This window comes from Panicum virgatum, chromosome 5K (genome assembly GCF_016808335.1).
Source record: "Panicum virgatum strain AP13 chromosome 5K, P.virgatum_v5, whole genome shotgun sequence".
Taxonomy (NCBI): domain Eukaryota; kingdom Viridiplantae; phylum Streptophyta; class Magnoliopsida; order Poales; family Poaceae; genus Panicum; species Panicum virgatum.
The window spans coordinates 10,546,459-10,566,400 of NC_053140.1; the positions used below are offsets into that span (position 1 = coordinate 10,546,459).

Consider the following 19,942-nt stretch of genomic DNA (forward strand, 5'->3'; position numbering starts at 1 on the left):
CCAGTAGCCACGTTCGGGCCGAGTGCTGGAAAGTACCAAGTTACTGGGCCTACTTGCCGGACGCTGGACTCAATAATCCTCCTAAAAAATGAAAATATAAAAAAAACTGCATATCCAGCTGCATCCATACGACTGAGTTGAGTTCAGTTGCTGGCGAGATGGACTGGAGAGTAGCAAAAGAAGAGGCGCAGAAAAGGGGAAGTCGTTGCGGATCTTGAACCCGCGCAAGGAGCCAGGTCTCGCCATTGCCCGGTCGTCAGTATCTATCTATCCCCATCATTCAACTTTTTTTTAAAAAAAAAACACATCATTCCTCCCCCATTGTCATTGTCCATCCGATCTTCATTCGATGAGCTAGCTGCCTGCCGGCCTAATCCATCCCTGCTGAATCCACGGCTCTATAAATTAGGCAACGCATTCGTCACTGATACAAAGATGTTGCCTTCCTAATCCCTATTCCTTGATTCCTAGTTTCCAACAGATCGTCAGGAATACAGATCCTCCCGTACCAGCCTGCAGAGTGCCGTGAGAGTCCATCCTCACTTCAGCTGCTGCACTTCTTGATCGAGCTGCCTGCATCTGAATTCCGGCCAGCATCGTTGGGCATGACCTACTCGTCGTTCTCCAGCGACCGGTAGGTACACGTACACCATCTTCGGTCCCTAGCTGAGCTAGCTTTTCTGCAGGATCGATTGCGCGTCCTAATCTGTTTTGGCTGATCTGGGTTATTCAGGCCAGTCGTCGGAGGCGGGAGGAAGAGCGCGGCCGACGAGGCATTGTCGCCGTCGGCGGAGGACGCGCTGGGCTTCGTGCTGGCGGTGAAGGCGGCGTTCAAGGAGCGGCACCCGGACAAGTACCACCTCTTCCTCCGCGTCATGGACGACTTCCGGAACCAGCGGGTCGGCACCGACGAGGTGGCGTCCACCGCCGCGGCCCTGTTCCGGGACAGCCCCGACCTGGCGCTGGGCTTCAACGTCTTCCTGCCCAAGGGCCACAGGATCCAGGTCGGGGTCAACGAGCTCGACGCCTACTTCATCCGGGACATGAACTTCGACGGGGGCGGCGGCGGCGGCGGCGGCCATTGATCGACTCCATCGTCCATCCATAGCTCCATACGTTGATCGACTCCATCGTCCATCCACAGGATCTACTTCCTTTTTTTTTCTTGTTTGCTATTGTAATCGCCGACGTCGCTGTCGCATGTACATATCGATACCATTAGCTCTGCCGATGCCATAAAAGAACAATGAAGGATTTTCTTTATTCTCTAGAATTTAGGAATAAAATAAAATGTAGGCCATTTATTTGCTTATTACTTTCTTTTAGGAACAAGTCACAGTTAGATTAGGCAGGGAGACGCATCCTACCTTATGCAAAAGATCGATGGTTTGAAATTCTACTGGAATTTATCAATATTTGAGTTCTCTGTTTTTTTTTTTTGAGGGAATTTGAGTTCTCTGTTGTTCAGCAGCATTTCAGAGAACGGCCGTGGGCCATTGTGGCTTGTGGGCCATTGAATTCTTGACCCATAGTGGGCTTGGGCCCGGAGGAGCTACCGGCGGGCCTGCGACCTGTTCCTATTTCCCAACTCCTCGTTGACCTCCCAACGATAAGGAACGGCCGCCGTAACAGCAGAACACCGCCCACCTCCCACACCTCTTCTCCTAACGTCACTGACATGTGGCCCCCGCCGCAGACACCGCCAGTGGGGTCCACATGTCATGACCGGAAACCGCTTTATGCTCGTGCGGCGGCGTCGAAGGATGCCTCACCGCTTCGCCTTCCCTTTCTCCTCCCCTCCCCCTATCACAACACCACCACACCACACCACTGCCGTTCGAATATTCCAAGCTTGCGATTGCGAGAGGAGGAGGGGAGGGGAGCCGGGCGCGGAACCCTAATTGCCTCCGTCGGCTGCCAGCAGGTGCGCCGCTTCCTCCTCGTCTGGTCTGCCCCCCCATCTCTCCCTGCTCGCCCTTTAGATACCGGGCATTCTAGCTGTTGCGGCTGCGGGCTGCTGCGCCCGCCGATCCGAGGTGCGTTTCCCGCCGCCCTCCGGCGGCGTTTCCTGCCATTGCCCTTGTGCTTGGTTCGAGCTAGCTTCCGCTCGTTGGCATTTGGTCCGTAGTTTCCGTGAGGTAGTTCCGCATTTTTTGGGTCCAGCCTAACTGTGCCAGCTAGTGCGCCAAGGCTGTATTTTTGTTTTCTTATCAAGTTATGCCCCGTGTTGCGATTGCCTATTGAGACTGGAACAGGTTTTGGATCGTATTCCAAATGCATTTTGGTGGAACGGCCGTTCTTCGGCAGTGATAACATAGTGTTGCCATCATTAATATCGTGATTCAGTTCTTGCCGCTGCCTGCTCTATTGTTTCGACAGTCAGGATTACGCCATTGCCTGTTTTAATTTGTTACTTTTTTAGCCTATTTTATTTCAGATTATTGAAGAAGTGCAATTCGTTCTACTTGTTTCTTACTTGTTCAAGGCTACTATGTGCTGGATTTCTGTTCCTGTTCAGTATCACACACGGTTGATTGGTCCATCCTAACGAAATGACTTGGTTCACACGTTTTACCTAAGCTTCTTTTCTGTTTTGATGTGAACAATACTTGGGCCGTGTTTAGATGAAACGCAAAAATTTTTTGCGATGGAATCTTGCTAATTTGAAGTACTAAATGAAGTCTATTTATAAAACTTTTTGCACAAATGGGTTGTAAATCGCGAGACGAATCTAATGATGCTAATTAATTCATGATTAATCCATAAATAGCGGATGGTTACTGTAGCATCACTGTTGCAAATCATGGATTAAGTAGGCTCATTAGATCCGTCTCGCGATTTACAGCCCTTCCATGCAAAAAGTTTTGTAAATAGACTTCATTTAGTACTCCATGCATGTGTCCAAACATTTGATGTGACTTTTTTTTTGGCGTTTACGGGATTTACGGGTTGTGATCTAAACAGGGCCTTGATTTTAGCATATGAAGTGAATGACCTCACGTCATTATGGAAAGCAGGCGTGGTTGGTGCTTTTTGTTATTGTGTTTGGTGTTGCAGTTGGCTTGTACTGAAATTCACCTCTAATCTGCTGGCTTTGGCCAATCATATAAAAAACGTCGGTTGCAAGCTTCAGTGGCGCTTCCTTTTAGCTGCTGCTGTTCTGCTTTTCCATTGGTCGCAGTTCATAGGAAAATTGTAAGGCAATTGTTTGTTGGTCTTAGTTAAGACTTCTTGTTATCTGAGAATAGCTGAGGTAATATTACTACTTCAATCTTCAGTGATGGCAATTGCTGCTTCTTTTGCAGTTCAGAGGCAAGGGAGGTACAATGCCAAGAGCTAATGAGATGTTTAGGGCGGATTCAAGAATGATGGTAGTCTTTGGTGCCTTGAAATCAAAACCACAGCAGCTAACATTTGAAGAATCCCTCAGATTTGTCAAGAAAGTGAAGGTGAGTTGAATGTTTGCATAATATATGAGTTGCTATTACATGATTTTCATCTGCGTGGTGTGAGTTCCAATCCTGCTTTGCTGCCTTGTCTAATAAGTTGCCATGAACTGGCTGGTACCATGTACTGAATGCAATACTGAATCTTTTCTTGTCTCATATTTTGATGTGCACTGAGTTACCCGTTCTCTAATATCCATGTTATAGGAGGTATGCTCAGGTGTGAGTCCGGGAGTGTCAATGTCATGGTGGTGTGTGTGCATGTGTGCTATCCTAAATAGGGCTTGCAGGCAGTCGGGTCTCCTTTCTTGTGAGATCCTGTGGATACCCAGTTTGTAGTATTTAGAATGTACCATTTTCCGGAGTGTCTACATTCTGAAATGTGGTTTTTAACTTATAACAGATAGCTACCAGCAGGATAACTTGCTAGCCCACTCTGTAACTTTCTGATAGTGAATACTCGTCATGTAGTCTCTTAGCTCGTTACCTAGGAATTGCAACCAATATTTTATAGTTTATCAAAATTATGAACAGTGGATCATCCGACAAAATTAAAGAATACAAAGCACGTTGGGAAGATACTACCAAAAGATCTTATTGACTGTGAAACTCATTTCAAAACTTCTTCTGCAGTCATTAGGAACATAGACTCACATGCTAATTTTAGACAGCTTCTAATAATAATATTGGCTAAATTCTGGGTATATTTTTCCAGATCATGCTTAATTAGGCATCGTTTCTGCATTCATGCAATTGGTACCTGATGCCTTATCTTATGTCAACTTCAAAGTAGGATGCTTACATCTGGATGATGCTCTTTACAGTTAATTTACAGCTATAGTTCTTACTTTTTTTTCCTATACTAGGTAACTGGCAATTCAGATATTTGATTGGAGATAGTGGTAGTCTGACAAATATATAGTTACTTCTGTTTTCTCTGACACTGGAACTGCTGTATGAACTATGGTCCTCATGCAATAAGATGGACGGTGCTTGTTGACCCAGGAACTCTAAAAGTTTATGCTTCTCATGACCTTGTTTCTCAGGCCCGCGATTACATGTTGTACTTGTCACTATTCAACATTCTTGGCAGAATGGAACTGTCCCAGCTTGATGCCTACCGAGAGGTATGAATGTCATCCTCCCCTTCCTTGACAATTTTTTCTGAATTACGGGTGATCATTTATCTCCTTTTGTTCTACAGTTACGGCTGCTATTTCGAAATCACCCAGATTTGTGTGAAGAGCTTGAGAAGTTCAGACCACCTGCGCCCGTGAAGCACGTAACGAACAACATCTAGCCCTGGGTTTTCGTGTGTGCCGTCCCGTTGGTCGCAGTAAGCCTAATCCCGGCGTTTGGAAACCCAGTACTGTGGTTTGTTCAACAAACTGTTGGCGAAAACTTGGCCGCATAATTCAAGCACCAGTCGGTACATATATATACATATGCAGTTGACCTCCAATTATTTGCTCCCATCATAATCGGATTGATAGCCTTTATATATATGTATATAGTTAGTTAGACTGGCATTCTGGAAGGAAATCGGTTCTCGCAAGAAATTTAGTCATGCAACCGTGCAAGTCTTATCAAACATTACCCATCCCCATTGGAGTTGGGTTCAAGTGCTAAATCAAACCTTCCTTGGCATCTCTCTGTTTCCTGCTATAACTATACACTGGTGCTGCTGTTATGGTGCGAGTTGTCGGTATGCCTCATGCTTGTTCCATCAATTATAATGTGATCAACACTGTCGTACCATGTATGCTGGTTCCAGACGTTCTGGAAGAAACGGATGCGATCAGGTTGCCTGTGAGATGAGTTCTTAAGTAGTGCTATACCGAATAGCGGAATAACTTTAACTCTGCATGACCTTTAAGCTCCATGTCAGAGCTGAAGTTTCAGTCTGAAACCATGGACTGCTCGTGATGAGTTGAACAATTGAACTTTCTTAAGTCTTCCGAGTGCAGGTACCAAAGCAGTATTGGCAGTTTGGCTGTCGACAGTATGAGAAGCACATAGTCATTAGGCAGTGCAGCACGGAGTAAATAGCCGCGTCAGAGGTAATAACGCATGGTTAAAAGTGTTATGGCTCGGTACGATGAGATCGCGCTGCAGCCACACTTTTTTACGCCGGGTTTACTAGTGCTCACTGCCTAGCCAGTGCCAACAGTCAACCCGGGGCTTGCTTCATGTTCATGCCTCTTCCGTAGTTTATGGCTTGGCGAACGAAAGGAACTGAAAGGAGGTTTAATTTCTAAAGGTTCCAACTGCAGTGGCCGTAAGTGCCAGGATGCCGCGTTTTTTTACTGTCCCGGGAGCATTTCAGGGGGTACCAAAAAAAAAGCAAGCGTAGTAGTGTTTACTTGGAGGGGCAAAGTTTTTTAACTGGGAAATGGAGGTCAAAGCCAGGAGGGGGGAGACTCGGTGACCTGTGGGGTGACACTGACACCGCACACAGATTGCAGCGGACGGGCCGCCGGGGTCCGGCAGCGGCAGGCGGCCGCGGCAGCAGGCGCCATGCGCCAACACGCTACGCAAAAGCGGCGTTGGGATGGATGGAAGAGGGCCGGAGGACGACATGGTCCACGCCCCCCGTTTTGACCTCATCTCTTGCTCGCCCGGCTCGTGCACACCGGCTGGTGACGTGACGCGCGTGCCGCTGCCGCTGGCAAATCCTCGCTCACTGGACTTGGCGGAATTTCACTCGGGATCTGCAAAAACTGAGCAAAAAAGAATCCACTATTACAGGTTCTTCTAACTCTCGTGCTCCAAACAGGCAGGTCACGGTCTGTGTTGCTGCCAAACCCTACCAGCGGTTAGTTGCATGGCATATTCGTGATGATGAACAAAAGTTAGGCTTAGGCTGCTACATCGTGGCGAAGAGGGGAGATGGAAAAGGCAGCCTTCAGGCCGTGGCTTAACCTTTTCCTGGATTCGCGTCCTCAAACTGCACAGAATTTGTTTCTTTTTTTTTAAAAAAATCATATTTGCACGACTTGCACGAGTCCTGGCCCCCCTTGCTGTGATCGGAGGCTGCTAGCCCGCTCCCCAAGCGAGGAATTGCATCCACCGGGACAGAGTTCCTCCGGCCCCTGCCACCGCCTTTCACCACGAAACGTGCCGGCGGAGGTTTGTCAGGTTCAGGTCAACTCCTGCCTAAAAAAAAAAACTGGTTCAGCTGCAACTGCACACGCTGAGCCTGCGTTGGCCGTCTGATCAAAAACAGGTGCTACTAACGCGCCTGATCGATCACAACGATGCTTATCGCCGATCAAATCGAAACGCGTAGCATCGAGGTCAGTACTGTGCAAGAGTTCATATACCCGTGCAATCTTTTACATAGTTCAGTGACATTGTCACAAATGCTTTCACGTGTGTAGATACAACAATCATCCACATGGTGTAGAGTTTTCGCGGTGTAATTGAACAAGGTGCCACTTTTTGAAGAAAAAAAAAAGACCGGCACTCACATTGCTTAAGTAAATGCTGGCTTTATGCTTGAGTACTTACCTTGTTGGCTGCTAACCAGCAAGGAAATAACACTGCTTTTAAAAAACTTTGTAGAAAAGTGTCCGCCGCTTTACCGTCTTCAAACAGTGTTTGGTGGCGAGAGGAATGACAGTTGAAGAACACACGAAATCGGTAGGATGATATTACGTGTGGAGGAAGGACACGAGCCAGGAGAAACAGAGATGATGAACATGCATAAACAGAAAAAGGGTAACGGAGGTGAGAAGATTTTTATGACACCGAAGAAGGAAGAAAGATAGGCACTTTGTTTTGCTGGCTGTGGCTGGTGCTGATTTGTTGTGAGAGAAAAATACTGCTGACTAGTTGGTGCTGGTTTGGTGTGAGAGAAAAATACGATTGACTGATGCCAGTCGAACAGAGTGAGGCGGGTGAGTATAGCAAGGTGAATCCAAACACCCCAACTCGACGTGCCCAAAAATCTCTAGCAGATTACTCATCTCTGCCCTAGATATAAAAAACATATCATTTTAGGGCCTGATTGGATTGCTACCAAAATTTTGGCATGCTAAAGTTTTGGCAAGAAAAAATTTTGACCACTATTTGGTTCGGTACCAAAATTTGTCCACCTCTCACATTTACCCTACCAAAATATGAGCAAATTTTTGGCCCAACATTTGGCTAGCCAAAACTTTGGCATGCTAAACATTTGGCATGCTAAACATTTGGCATTAAACCAATCAGACTCTTAGTAATGTAAGGTGATCCAACAGATTACAAATTCCATCCCAATACTATAATATTTTTTGTGATCGCTAAAATCAACCTCCCTCTTGCTCAAATGTAGGGTGATTTTCTCCCTCCAGCTTCCCCTTTGAGTAATCTAGTACAACACTGGCTATAAAAATCGTAAAAAATATTATTAAAGATGGAGAGAAAATATATAGGTGAAAAATAAGTACAGATTCTCTAACCACATCGTGGTTACCATAACGGCATTACCCTACACGGTCCTTTGCTTAGTGTGCTCGCGGACGTCTCCAAGCAAAAACTCTAGCGCAACTTTTGCAACTTTGTTGCTCAGTCAGGGAAAGCCAAAACAGGCATATTGTTCGCATTTCTTTCCAAAAGAAAAGGCCGAAACGAAAATACTTCCCCCCGCGCCCAAACACACGCGAGCCGCGGCGCAGCCTCTCGTCGTTAGGTTAAGCTGCAGCGACGTGCCGGGGGACGCGTGTCCCGGCCCGGTTACATCTCGCTGACATGTGGCCCCGCCCGCGCTAATCCCTTCCCTGACTCCGCCCACGCCGCCCCCCGAATTTTCCCACGGGCGGTGGTATCCGCACCCGCTGCCGGTGTGTTCTGCTGTTACCCACAGCGCAAGCCAACTCCGACATCCGGTGAGCTCACCGCCCTTCTAACCACGCCCCGCCCCGGCCGCGCGCATCCCCGCCGTCCGCGTGGCCCTTATCTCGGATCCGGCGGCGGGCGGCGGCGCAACACCGGCCGCGGGCTGCGTCCCCCACTCCGCGATAGGGGCCCTGTTTGTTTTTCCCTAGTACTACTAGCACACGATTCCCGAAAAAAGAATCTTCAATGCATGGAGTACTAAACGAAGTTTATTTGCAAAACCTTTTCACGGATGAGTGTAACTTTTCACGACGAATCTAATGATAGTAATCAATTGATGATTAGTTACAGTAATGCTACAGTAACCATCCTCGAATCGTACAGTCAAAGACCTCATTAGGTTTGTCTCGCGAAGTAGAGCAAGGTTGTAGAGTTAGTTTTATAAATTGAATTTATTTAGTACCCCTAATTATTGGTCAAAATTTTTGTGCTACTAATACTACTGAAAACCAAACAGGGCCAGGTTTAGCCCTCGCCCCTCCCCATTTTTTCCTCCTTCCCGAGCCCGAGCCCGAGCCGTTCCCTTTCGTTTCGTTCGCGTCTCGGGCTCTCGGCACCCCCACCTCCTTTCTCTCTCTCGCGTTTCGCCCCCCCCCCCCTCGCTTGGAGATTAGCTCCCGCCGCCCGCGCTCGCCGCCGCCTCGTGCTGTCCCGGCGCGGCGTCCGGCAGGCGCAGCGAGGGAAGGAGGGTGCTCGCGGCCGGCAGATCCGGCGCCGGCGTGCTCCGGGGTGAGATCGGCATCGGCGGTGGAGAGGGAGCGCGTGGGGGTGCGTCGAGGCTCGCGCGCGCGGGTGAGTAGGAGGAGGAGGTGGAGGAGCGGCGGCGGGGCGGGTGCATGGGGGCATGAAGCGCGGCGCCAGGGAAGACGCGCTCATGGGGTCACAGCTCAAGCGCCCCAACCTCGCCCGATCCGATCCGTGAGTCGCCGCCTCCCCGGCCCGGTTCCTCCCCGCCGGCGCGCTCGCTTCCGTGCTGGCTTGGCTTGCTTGTTCGTTTTGGTTTTTGCTGCGGTCGGTTCTCGTTTTTGGGGTTCCGGTCCTGCTCGGTGGAGTCGGCGAGCGAGCGAGAATATTTGAAATCTGCCGGACGAATTCGGTGGTCGTCTGGGATTTGTTTGATTTTTTCGCCGATTTCGTGGCTGTTTGCCCCAATTTGAAGCCTAAGCTGTAGAAATGTTTTTTTGTGCGTTTTTTTCCCTACGGTTCTATCCTGTGATCCAACGGTCCGGTTTTCTCCTGTCGCAGGGCCGCACAGCCGCAGCACATGCCTCTGCCTGGTTCAGCGTCGGCAGCCGTGCCGCCGCCTCAGGCTGGTGCTGCTCCGCCTGCGCAGCCACAGCAGCCGTCCGGTCCTGCCTCATCCAACCAGAAGCTGACGACCAACGATGCTCTCGTGTATCTCAAGGCCGTCAAGGATAAGTTCCAGGACAAGCGGGAGAAGTACGAGGAGTTCCTCGAGGTCATGCGCGACTTCAAGAGCGAGAGGTTGGTCCATGCTGCTGACCCACCTTTTGTCCAATCCGATCTGTGACGTTTTCGCATGTTTCCCCTGGAGCAAAATATTGACGTTTCTACTTGTTAATCGTGTGGTGGTGCAACCTTTGGATGCAGAATCGACACCAATGGAGTGATTATTCGTGTCAAAACCCTTTTCAACGGGTACCCTGAGCTGATCCTTGGGTTCAACGCCTTCTTGCCCAAAGGCTATGCGATCAAGCTACAAGAGGAGAAGAAGCCTGTAGATTTTGTGGAAGCTATCAATTTTGTGAACAAGATAAAGGTATAAATATATGTATACATATAGGTCGTGCTGAAGTGTGATATGCAGCGAACTAGCGATTTACTGCACCATTGCTTTCCTTCCACAGAATCGGTTTCAGCACGATGAGCAAGTTTACAAGGCATTCTTGGACATTCTCAACATGTACCGCAAGGATAATAAGTCCATCCAAGACGTTTACCAGGAGGTATTATTTTCTCTTGCTGGTTTTTGCCTGTATGTCTATGCTTGCATTAAAATTTGTAAGTTTGCTTGTCTTTTTGGCAGGTTGCTATGCTGTTTGCTGAACATAAAGATTTGCTTGAAGAATTCCAGCACTTCCTGCCTGATACCTCAGTGGCTCCACAAGCAGTTGCATCTTCAAGGGTTGGTTTGGTTAAGCGGGAGGACAGGACCTCTTTAGTGCCTCCTGCCAACAGGGCCCTTCACAGTGATAAGGTAGAAATGACATGAAGTTTTGCGGACTCTACTTGTTTTCAATTTAAGGGATAGTTATAGCTTGCAGGAAGTAGGATAACATGGTAACTTGATTGTCGCTTAGCATTTATGTACTTCTGCATCTAGAGACCACCTCTTATGCTACAAAGATAGTTGACATGCCGCGTTTTCTCTCTTTCTTCAGAGGGACAGGGCTTATCTGTCGCATGCTGACCGTGACTTTAGTGTTGACCGTCCTGATGTGGATCATGATCGCCAGAGAAGACGTCTCGATAAAGAAAAAGAACGGAAGGTGGAAAGGGACAGAAGAGATTATGAGAGAGAAGACAAGGATGGTGAACATGACAGCAGAGAGCTGGAGGGACCGCGTAAGCGCAAGCCTTTTCCAAGGAAGATGGAGGATACTGCAGGTGCTGAGACACACCAAGGAGCGCCCAGTGAGAATCATGGAATACATAGTGTATCTGCTTCATCATACGATGATAAGGATGCACTGAAGAGTAAGTCTTTTGGTATACTGCGCCTGTTATTTATGCTCTGTATGATATATGTGCTACTTCACATATGAGTTCTACGTCAGAGCTCTTCAATCTCCTGCTTAAATTATCAAGGGACCTCCCATTTCCATTGCTAGGACATACGGTCAAAGGCTGTGCCCCTTGAGTACCATCCTTGAAAGTAAAAATGCGATTTTGGTGCTGCAGGACCTTAAATTTGCTGGATTGTAGATTTAAAAACTGATGCACAGACATGTTCGTTGCTTTATATATGGCTGAATTGAGTTTGCTTGAATATCATTGGTCTGTTATGCATGTCTGCAAAAACTACTTTACACTGACATTTAAAAAACTTAAGATGCGTCTCATGTTTATTGAGAAATAATGAAATAATGCACAAACATGTTTACTATTTGGGTACTTATGCTGTCAGGTTCTGCTGGTTTCTTTCATGTACTGTAGATCTTGTTGATTTCCACTTTAGAGTTATGTATCATTTGGTCGAATTTAGCTGTTAAATATAATCAGTATCTTCTGGCATTTGGAGAAATTAATTTGTTATCTGCTTGTTTTTTTACGCCTATGCTTTCTCTTGCAATATCAGATGTATACACACATGAGTTCCATTTCTGCGAGAAAGTAAAGGAAAAGCTGGAGCATGATGCTTACCAGGAATTTTTGAAATGTCTACACATCTACAGCCAAGAGATTATAACGAGAAGTGAACTGAAGAACTTGGTTGGTTTCTTATTTATTCACTCATTCATTCATTCACTCACTTGTTTAGCTAGATACTTGATTTTTTCTTATTTTTACTTAGTACCTGCACGAGTTAACTTAACAAAAGGTGAATCATGAATAAGTTGCATTGGATTGCAGGTGAATGATATACTTCAGCATTATCCAGATCTTATGGAAGGGTTTAATGAATTCTTGGAGCATTGTGAAAATATAGGTAATTTACACTCTTCATAGATATGGATGATGTAATATGAATGAACTCTCAAAGTTTTTCTACCTTGTCGCAGATGGATTTCTTGCTGGAGTCTTCAATAAAAGTATGTGGCTGCTAGCTGGAAACTTTGTATAACGATGTCTAATTCTTTCAAAATATCGTGTTAACATTGATTATCTAATGTGAAGGGCCTACTGCAAGGATTATTAAGACTGAGGATAAAGAAAAGGATAGAGAGCGGGATAGGGAGGACAGGGATAGAGATCGGGAAAAGGAAAGAGAAAAGGAACGTGAAAGACTTGATAAAGGAACATTCAATTCAAAGGAAGGTGCTAGCCACAAACCGTCTATGTTCCCTGGAAAAGAAAAGTACAACCTTTCAAAACCTATTTCAGAGCTTGATCTCTCAAACTGTCAAAGATGCACTCCTAGTTACCGTCTCTTACCAAAAAATGTAAGCTGATTCATATAACGTAGTTCTTTGTGTAATGTGTTTCATATAACATATTTGTTCAATCATGTTTTCAGTATCCCATGCCCCCGGCCAGCAATAGGACTGATCTTGGAGCCTCTGTTCTAAATGATCACTGGGTATCAGTGACATCAGGAAGTGAAGATTATTCATTTAAGCACATGCGGAAGAATCAGTATGAAGAAAGCTTGTTCAGATGCGAGGATGACAGGTGCTGATTTATCTTTGCTATACATATGGCATTAAGCATCATTGTTGTGAGCATATGAACTCTGATGAGAACAATCTTTCACCATTCACATTAGCAAGGGCCTGTAGAGCTACAACCAATGTTCAGTATCCATGTTGGCTAGTGTTTACTTTTTTTTACGTGAATACTGCATAAGTAGTAGTCCTATATTTTGTTTGAAAGATGAAATAAAAAGAACCACTTGCTAGGTTGCTTGTGCATGTGGTTTAATTAGTCAATGGTATTTTTTTCTTCATCTTTTTAAGCTGCATATGCATAACCATGCTCCCTGGGGGGGGGGGGGGGGGGTTGGCTTAGCGTTAAGAGATGGTCCATATTACGTGCCATATTTTTCCAAGCCTGACGTTTTGTGCATCCCATGCTTCTTTTGCTGAACCATTCTGAACTGGGTATCTTTCCTTCTTTTGTTTCTTACCTTTTCTCACATAACTCATTCCATTCTCCTGACTACTTGTGCTCTAACTACTTGTTGTAAACTAACAAGAAATTAGTGCTAGTGGAATATGTATCTCTTGGTGCTAGTTGATTCTCACAAAGATAATTGTTAGCTTATGATCAAAGTTGAAAGCAGTTGCTCCTGCACTAATAATGTATTAATTGGGCAGTTGAACTGAAGTTGTATCGCAGAAATTTGTCTTGCTGATGTATTTTTGTAAGCTTGGTTAGATTAAGAACAGAGCTATGTTTACAAATCGAGACGTGCTGCATGTGATAGGCATGCGCATACTATCTTAAAATAATTCTATGCAATCATGCCATCTAACCGGCAAGGGCTAAAAACTGGGACCACTAAATTTTACCTGCACAGGCTGGTACGACTGTATCTAGCTGGTTTACCTCTGGATTTTTCCCTGTTCACAATCATCATTTGACTTGTGGATATTATTTGTTCTTTATAGCTTATGGAAGTGTGGCTTATGTTTTGGCTTGGACTTGTTCTTACCTTTTTCAGGTTTGAGTTGGATATGCTGTTGGAATCAGTTAATGCAGCAACTAAGCGCGTTGAGGAGTTGATAGAAAAGATGCAAGACAACTCAGTAAAACCTGAGAGTCCTATACGCATTGATGAGCATTTAACTGGTAAGTATTTGTTCAGGTATATAGGTTAATAATATTTGGTGATTCTTGAACAGAATGGAGCTTGATTGATTGTGGGTTGATCCCATTGACAGCTTTGAACCTGAGGTGCATTGAGCGATTGTACAGTGATCATGGTCTGGATGTGATGGATGTTCTTCGCAAAAATGCTAGTGTTGCATTGCCAGTTATCCTAACTAGGCTCAAACAAAAGCAGGAAGAGTGGTCGAGGTGCCGATCAGATTTCAACAAAGTTTGGGCTGAAATATATGCTAAGAACTATCACAAGTCGCTTGACCATCGTAGTTTCTATTTCAAGCAGCAAGATACGAAGAACCTGAGCACAAAATGTATGTAGAACTTCTATTACATGTGAATGTTTCTTGGTTGTAGTTCCACCTTTGCATGGTGCTAAACTATAACATTTCATTCCTTGTGTAGCTCTCCTGACGGAGATAAAAGAAATTAATGAGAAGAAAAGGAAGGAAGATGACGTGCTCCTTGCCATTGCTGCTGGCAATAGGCGGCCTATAGTTCCCAATATGTCATTTGAGTATGTAGACTCGGAAATCCATGAAGATCTGCATAAGATCATTAAGTACTCCTGTGGCGAAGTCTGCAATTCTTCGGATCAATTAGATAAAGTGATGAGGATATGGACAACTTTTCTAGAGCCAATTTTGGGTGTCCAGCCTCGAACGCATGGTTCTGAGGATCCAGATCTAGTTAAGGCCAAGAGCCGAACAGTAAAATCTGGTCTTGCAAGTGTCGGAGAAAGTAATACTGGAGCCGGGATTGTTGCCAAGCAAGGCAATGGCGATGAAAGTGAACAAGGACCGTCATCTCGGGCTAGATTGGCAAATGGAGTTGCAGTTGACACTCAAAATGGTTTCCACGATGCAGATCGAACTGCCCGTAGAGGTGAGGAACAATCAAACGCTGCATTAAATGGAAGATTGCACGGTGCTGTATCTGTCGCAGATGACGTGCCTTCCATAAGTGCCCAAAACATGGCTTCTACTGACCGATCCGCAGAGAACGCAACTGCTGTTAGGATCGAACAACAGAAGGCTAGTTTGGAACTTACAGCAGGTTTGTTCTGCTTCTTCGATATTTTTTGTACTCCCTCCATTCTCTTTTGATAGTCCTATTTCATCTTGATACAATGACCAAGAACCTTGCTTATCATCCCATTAATTACGACTCCTCAGTTTCAGTGTTATTATATACCTACACCAATCTTTTTTTCTAGAGAAGTTACTCTACACGGGAATCGAACGGCCATTAATACTATTCCCAAGATGTCAACTCAAATAGGACCATTAAAAGAGAATAATTCAATTTTGGAAACAGGACTACCAAAAGAGAATGGAGGGAGTAGTTCATAAGTTGTTAAGTTTCATATTTGCAGTTCTTATGGTTTGAACGGATTGCTAGGTGTCAATGCGTCTAGGAGTTCTCATGATGTAGTTGAGACGGCTGGTGAAGGCAGGGCTGGCAATGAAACGTTGGCTTCTGCGGAGGTACAAGATCTTTTATCCGATCAATTTACTTTCCAGCTATGTTGGCAGTAGTCGGATATTTATGTATACATTCACTTCTTTCCTAAAAAAATTTGCATCCAGCAAACTGATTTGGTCCATATTTCTATTTTTTTCTTTGACAGGGAGGGGAGTCAGGGAGGCTGGGATCATCTTTAAATGGCACCAATGAGGGAAATAAAGGGCGCCTGAATAATGAAGGTTCTGCGCCCCATAATTCTTCAAAAGTTGAAAGAGAAGAGGGTGAATTATCACCAAATGGAGATTTCGAAGAGGACCATTTTGTTCCTTTTGAAGATGGAGCATCTAAAGCAAAGGAAGGTTCCACAAGCAAACCATTCCAAGGTAGGCCAGGGGATGTGGTACCATCTTCTGACGCAGCTGGTGAGAATGATGCTGATGCTGATGCTGATGCTGATGATGGAGGTGAGGAAAGTGCTCAGAGGTCTACTGAGGACAGTGAAAATGCCTCAGAGGCTGGTGAAGATGCATCGGGCAGTGAATCTGGTGATGGAGAGGAATGCTCTCGGGAAGACCATGATGAGGAAGAGGAGGATGTGGATCATGATGATCAGGATGCGAAGGCTGAAAGTGAGGGTGAGGCAGAAGGAACAACTGAGTCACATGACGTGGCAGGAGGAATTTCACTACCACTTTCAGAACGCTTTCTGTACTCAGTTAAACCACTTGCCAAGCATGTACCTACAGCTTTGCATGACTGCGATGAAAGGTCCTCACGTATATTTTATGGAAATGATTCGTTTTATGTCTTGTTTAGGCTACATCAGGTCAGGTCGCCATTACCCCCCATTTTTTCCTCTCTGTATGCGCTTTGTTTTTTTTGCTAAATAAGTGTCTATTGCAGATTTTATATGAGAGACTACTGTCAGCAAAAACAAACTCTTTTACTGCAGAAAAGAAATGGAGGACTTCCAAGGATACAAACCCACCTAACCTTTATGCAAAGTAATATTTGCATTTCTGCAAGGTTTACAATACATCATGCCCATATATGAAGAATTACTGATCTGTCTTTTCTCTTTCCTATGAAGATTTATGAGTGCACTGTACAACTTGCTTGATGGTTCTTCTGACAACACCAAGTTTGAGGATGACTGCCGAGCAATTATTGGAACTCAATCATATGTTCTCTTCACTTTAGACAAACTGATTTACAAAGTGGTGAAGCAGGTAAACTGGTTCATCCCTTGTGTTAATTTTGTTTGGGCTCGGATGACAGATTCATTATCAAATTTTGTGATGCCAGCTTCAAGCAATAGCAACTGATGAAATGGACAATAAGCTTCTGCAACTATATTTATATGAAAAATCAAGGTCTTCTGGAAGGTTCTTTGACCTAGTTTATCATGAGAATGCCCGTGTACTTCTCCATGATGAGAGCATATACCGCTTCGAATGTGTAAGCATCATTTTTTGTAGTTTATAACACTTTCCATGCTTGAAAACTAATTGTGTTCTCCTGCACAAGTGCCAAAATGATTGCTCTTTCTTGTGTACTACATAATTGCATATGCTTCAGTTCTACTATATTGTTGACAATTCATAGTTCTTTCTCTCCTTTTATTTTGGAATGATATTGATTAGTTTTTGCTGTCAATTGCAGTGCTCAAATCCGACAAGATCGTCTATCCAGCTGATGGAATATGGTCATGAAAAGCCAGAAGTGACAGCAGTGTCAATTGATCCAAATTTTTCTTCGTATCTTTTTAGCGAGTATCTGTGTAGTTTGTCAGACAAGAAATTATCTGAAGGTGTCTACCTTGTAAGGTATTATTATCTTGTACTCGCATTGAAGCTCCTGGTTCCATTTCCCTTGTTTGTGCCTGATCGTGTCCTGTTCTCCCAGGAATAAGCGAAAACATTCAAATAATGATGAGCCTTCAGATTCTTTGAAGGCAATGGATGATATCAAAGTTGTAAATGGTCTTGAATGCAAGATATCTTGCAAGACCTCTAAGGTATGGGCGATCTTGATTTGAATGGACATTCCATCACAATCAATTTTAGTCGGGAACAGAGTATGAAGTAATCTGGCAATGCCATAAATGCAGGTCTCATATGTCCTCGATACTGAAGATTTCTTGTTCCGTTTACCGAAGAGGAGAAAAGTTTTGCATGGTGGAAATGTGCCTGACAGGTCACGCATTTCAAAAATATATGCTGCAAAAGTGCAGCGCTTCAATAGATTCCTATCCAAACCATAGTGTCATTTGCCATAAAAACGGTAATTTCCATAGCTTCCAACTTGTGCATCATTTGATCGATAGGTCAGCCAAAGTGTCAGTTGTTGAATGGTACAAACATTGTATCACTGCAGCACACTGTTCCGGACTCAATTTCAACAATTTTGTTTCAGACAGTTTTATATCTATAACAATCTGGTGTCCTTTTCCCCTTTGCAGTCCTCATCATTGTATCTAAGCATGGATATGTTGCTGGGACAACCAGCTCCTTCGCTTCAACAATGAAATCTGCGGGAGTTCGATGATGGCGATTCCATTGGTAATTCTCCGCAGGGTGCCCTTTTGGAATAACATCCGGGATGATACATAGGGTAAATACAGCAATATGAAGCGAGCGTGTAGGCCACCGCAGTCGGCTCTGTTGTGTTGAAGGATGTGTACATATGTATTAGGAGCATGTTGTTTGTTCTGGTTACCATCCACTGGGTTTTCGATGCTAGGTCTGTTCCATCAAGTATTTAACTAATCATCATTTGTTGCTGTTGGTATAGGTCTTCTGTTCTTTTTGCCGTCGTTTTGCATTGAAAATATGTAGTTAAAATTAAACCCGTGTCAAACAGTTATGTAGTCTTCGTTTGGTTAATCAATCGTCAGATGCCATTATTTAAGAGGCACCCTCCTGGGGAGATGTTTCTCCTCTACTCATGCAGTCATGCTTACTGATTTAATGCTTTTGGCCATCCATCCGTGGCGTGATTCTTGTTTATGTTAAGTTACTATTACAGCTTTTGGCTAGAAACATTTTCTATGTTTTGGAATGCCACGACCATTTATGGGTACTTTATCACTGTTTAATATCAGAATATCGGTTGCCTATAAATTCTATAGATTGCTTTTGGAGTATAGGCTGTTAACAAATCTAATGATTGTTTTACTAGAGAACTATTAGATATTCACGATGTTTTCTTTAATACGTACATAGTTTAGAAGCAACGTATTCTGTGACTGAGTCTGTGGACGCCGTCATGGCAGCATGGGAGTTCTCAAAAACGTCGTTTGTGCTCGAGTGAATTCCGTTAGTTTTTTTTTAAGGGATGAGTGAATTCCGTTAGTGCATGCTGTGAGCGTGGGTGCTTGGGTTGGGCTGGATGCAACTGGGCTGCGCGGTGTGATTATCTATCTGGTCAGCTCTCATGGGCCGTAATCAGCTGTAACTGTGATATGTAAATGGGCCGTATTGATTGTTGAACAACTAAGGGCCCATGATCAATTCATGAGAACACTGCGGTTTTTTTATTTTTTTATTTTTTATTTCTGTTTTTTACAAAAATATATTTTCGATTTGGAAATTTACAGAAATATACCCCGGCCGCCCCGGCCGCCCTGCGGTCGGGACCTGGCAGCCGGGCGCCAGGGGCTAATCCGCAAAAAAAGAAGAAAAAAAAATTGCAGACAGGTCCCTGCGGACCGGCCGCCCTGCAGCGGGGCGGCCGGCCCCCCAGGCCGCCCGGCTGCCGGGCGGCCGGCCTCCCACCCCTATATAAGGTGTTGGCTGTCCCTCACCCCCTCATTTGCCTTACTAAAAATCCAGAAAAAAGAAAAGAGAGGGAAGGAGAGGAGGGGTGAGGGAGGCAAAGCGGCGAAGCCCTGTCGAATTTTCAAGCCGGCGACTTGGTAACTAAAATTTTCTACATTTTATAAATAGATTATGTTGTAATTATTTTTTTGAAACAGTAGATTAGCAATCAGTTCAATTATTGTTAGGAGTGATTAGTGGTACATTTAGGTGTAGTTACTTATAGTGATTAGCGTTGATATAGTACATTTAGTGTTAGATTTAGTATTAGAAAATACTAGAAAATTGTTAGAGAAGTATTAGAAAATCAAAAAATTTCAAGATAATATTAGAAAATTGTAGAAAATGTTAGAAAATTATAGAAAATGTTAGAAAATTGTAGAGAATGTTAGAAAATTGTAGAAAATGTTAGAGAATTGTAGAAAATTATAGAAAATTGTAGAGAATGTTAGAAAATTGTAGAAAATGTTAGTGAATTGTAGAAAATTATAGAAACTATTTTGTTGAAACAGTAGATTAGCAATCTGTTTAATTATATTAGGACTGATTAGTGCTACATTTAGGTGTAGTTATTTTTAGTGATTAGCGTTGATATAGTACATTAGCAATCTAATTAATTAATCTTAAAAATTGTAAGATAATATTAGAAAATTTATAAAATATTTGAAAATATTAGAAATTATTATTAATGGTTAGAAAATCTTAGAAATTATTTAGGAAATATAAGGAAATATTAGAAAAATTTAGATGTGTGATTGTATTGTATTGTTTTGATCTTACGTGGTAGGTATGGCCGGGGTTACTCCTGCGTTGCTGGACCCAACAATA

At 44.2% G+C, this 19,942-nt stretch overlaps 2 protein-coding genes across 2 annotated transcripts; both read left to right on the forward strand.

The window, feature by feature from the left end:
• Positions 1–1,762: 1,762 nt before the first annotated feature.
• Positions 1,763–5,136, forward strand: LOC120706242. The gene is made up of 4 exons (XM_039990829.1): positions 1,763–1,924; positions 3,306–3,449; positions 4,493–4,573; positions 4,651–5,136. Exons 2-4 carry the CDS (start codon positions 3,327–3,329, stop codon positions 4,744–4,746), a joined length of 300 nt encoding a protein of 99 aa, XP_039846763.1. The 5' UTR covers positions 1,763–1,924; positions 3,306–3,326; the 3' UTR covers positions 4,747–5,136.
• Positions 5,137–8,785: 3,649 nt separating this feature from the next.
• Positions 8,786–18,243, forward strand: LOC120706243 (paired amphipathic helix protein Sin3-like 4). The gene is made up of 23 exons (XM_039990830.1): positions 8,786–9,242; positions 9,570–9,809; positions 9,936–10,104; positions 10,193–10,291; positions 10,372–10,542; positions 10,727–11,042; positions 11,644–11,777; positions 11,919–11,994; positions 12,068–12,097; positions 12,183–12,448; positions 12,523–12,677; positions 13,669–13,796; positions 13,889–14,143; positions 14,235–14,885; positions 15,231–15,316; positions 15,460–16,122; positions 16,200–16,300; positions 16,387–16,525; positions 16,602–16,754; positions 16,959–17,122; positions 17,202–17,313; positions 17,407–17,579; positions 17,758–18,243. The coding sequence occupies exons 1-22, from the start codon at positions 9,169–9,171 to the stop codon at positions 17,557–17,559; spliced, it is 4,335 nt and encodes a 1,444-aa protein (XP_039846764.1). The 5' UTR covers positions 8,786–9,168; the 3' UTR covers positions 17,560–17,579; positions 17,758–18,243.
• Positions 18,244–19,942: the final 1,699 nt, after the last annotated feature.

Bases quoted from the DNA above. Each gene is read 5' to 3' on its own strand.
- LOC120706242 (XM_039990829.1), top strand. From the start codon at position 3,327: ATGCCAAGAGCTAATGAGATGTTTAGGGCGGATTCAAGAATGATGGTA. The intron at 3,450-4,492 runs GTGAGTTGAATG...CTTGTTTCTCAG, and splicing joins GATTTGTCAAGAAAGTGAAG to GCCCGCGATTACATGTTGTA. The intron at 4,574-4,650 runs GTATGAATGTCA...TTTGTTCTACAG, and splicing joins AGCTTGATGCCTACCGAGAG to TTACGGCTGCTATTTCGAAA.
- LOC120706243 (XM_039990830.1), top strand. From the start codon at position 9,169: ATGAAGCGCGGCGCCAGGGAAGACGCGCTCATGGGGTCACAGCTCAAG. The intron at 12,098-12,182 runs GTATGTGGCTGC...TCTAATGTGAAG, and splicing joins TGCTGGAGTCTTCAATAAAA to GGCCTACTGCAAGGATTATT. The intron at 14,886-15,230 runs GTTTGTTCTGCT...ACGGATTGCTAG, and splicing joins TAGTTTGGAACTTACAGCAG to GTGTCAATGCGTCTAGGAGT.